Source organism: Alligator sinensis, unplaced genomic scaffold (assembly GCF_000455745.1).
Source record: "Alligator sinensis unplaced genomic scaffold, ASM45574v1 scaffold766_1, whole genome shotgun sequence".
NCBI classification, from domain to species: Eukaryota; Metazoa; Chordata; order Crocodylia; family Alligatoridae; genus Alligator; species Alligator sinensis.
Genome location: NW_005842390.1, coordinates 203444 through 205259, shown reverse-complemented (window position 1 = coordinate 205259; position 1816 = coordinate 203444). Strand labels below are relative to the sequence as shown.

At 57.8% G+C, this 1816-nt stretch overlaps 1 protein-coding gene across 3 annotated transcripts in view; it reads left to right on the top strand.

Moving 5' to 3' along the window:
• The window catches only part of NAV1 (neuron navigator 1), a 243154-nt gene that overhangs the window by 68234 nt on the left and 173104 nt on the right, over positions 1 to 1816 (top strand). For all 3 annotated transcript variants that reach the window (XM_025211157.1, XM_014522734.2, XM_025211156.1), the window contains exon 3: positions 1 to 347. In XM_025211157.1, coding sequence (XP_025066942.1) covers positions 1 to 347 — 347 coding nt within the window. The remainder of the gene's footprint in view (positions 348 to 1816) is intronic.

The window sequence follows — 1816 nt, the reverse complement described above, 5'->3', positions numbered from 1 at the left end:
CCCAGTGGCCTTGCTGAACTGCCCAAGACACCTCAGCTGCAAGGGAAGAGCCCCTCCCGCTTCAGCCTGCACAGTGAGAGTGGGCTGCCTGGGCCCCAGGACACACTCAGTGCTAAGAGGCCGCAGAGCTGCCCCCTGAAGGGCCAGTGGGCATCAGAAGTGACCTGGAAAGGCAGTGGGGTGCCCAAGCCCTGTGCAAGGGAGGACAGGCCCCCGGTGAGCTCCTTGGACACCAGCAGCTTGGCACAGAATAAGGGGCCAGCATTACACTCTGGGGCCATCAGCTTCTCCACAGCCCCGCAGCAGAGTCACCCTGTCACCGCCACTGTGGCGCCCTTCCACTACCGGTGAGTCCCCTGTGCTCACTCAGCACATGCTGGGCATGCGGCAGGGCCTGCCCCTGCTGTTCTTCCCTGTTTTTCCTCGCCCAAGCCCTAGGGTTTCAGCAGGCCACAGACTCTTGCAGGCAATGGTTCACTGCCATCAGCTCCCTGAGCCATTGCCCGGCTCTGTGCTATGCTGATAGCTTTTGCCCCAAGCAGAGCCTCCGCCATGGACCACACAGGAGCCAGGAGGGAAGCCACCAACCCCACTGAGGCCTATGTCCTTCCATTGGTGTGGGTGGCATCAGCAAACCCCAGAGTGTCAGCCCATCCCAGCCATAGGGTTTTCAAAAAAGATGGGTCTGGAGTAGCCTTCAGGGCCTAAGGCACTATTGGCTTGGCCCTCCCTGCCAGCCAGGAGAAACATGCTAGAAAGGAGAACATGGCTGTCCTGGACCTTCTCCCCTGACAGCCGTGGGGCTGCCAGCCCAGCTCTCTGGAGCCATGTGCTGACCTTCGTGCCACAGGAGCTCCCAGAGAGGTGGGTCCCATGGGGCCCCAGGGGCAGCTGGCAGCAGTGCCCAGAACAGGCAGCTGGAATAATCCCCAGGGGACTTTGTATTAGATCTTGTTCCATGGGATTGAGCAACATTGAGTATTTAACAGCTGGGTCCCTTGCAGACTTCACAGTTCAGTGCTCTGTTATATGCTGCCCCTCTCTCTCAGACCAGGGAACCAGGACTTAAGGGCCCTGCTACAGGCTCCGTCCAGCCAAGGACAGGGGAATGCATATGCCACTCTGCTGGCATATTTAGAGTTTCTAGCCTTCATGAATGCAAGAAACAAGCTTAACAATGTGGCCCCAGGGCCAGAGCCATGGAGCCTGTGTCCATGGTGCACTGAGGACCCCACTCATCTTCATCCACCTGGACTAAGGGACAGGATGTTCCCAAGGCATAATGGGATCCCCTGGACAAGACATTAGGATGAAGAGTTTTGGCAGCTTGGTGGTGCTCTGTGATGGTGATGCCAGCAGCCATGCACCACCCCTGACAGGAGGTAGCGATGGGGCAGAAAGGCAGGATTTGCATCTGGTCTGAGCTGACTTAGGCCAAACATGCTCACCCCAGAAGCAGCTCCTTTGGCTTGTCTCCCTGGGCTCTCCCCCTGCTGTAAAGAAAAGGCCCAGTGTCCCTTTTGCCCTCCTCTGTCAAGGAGGAGTAGCCTCACTGGACTGAGGGCAGTTACACTGGCACCTAGCTGGGGTTAGTGAGTGAAGCAGCAAGTCTAGGCCCCAGGCATCTCCCCTGGCTCCTGGCTCCCAGAATGTTAGCCCCTAAAATGCCATGCCATGAGAATCCAGTGCATAAAATACCCCAATCCTTGGCCAGTCCAGTGCTTGTTCCCAAATCCCAGGGACAGTATGGGCCCCTCCCTGCCCCTATCTGTGAGCTGTGCTGGCCAACCATAGGAAAGGTGCTTTTCTGCTGAAC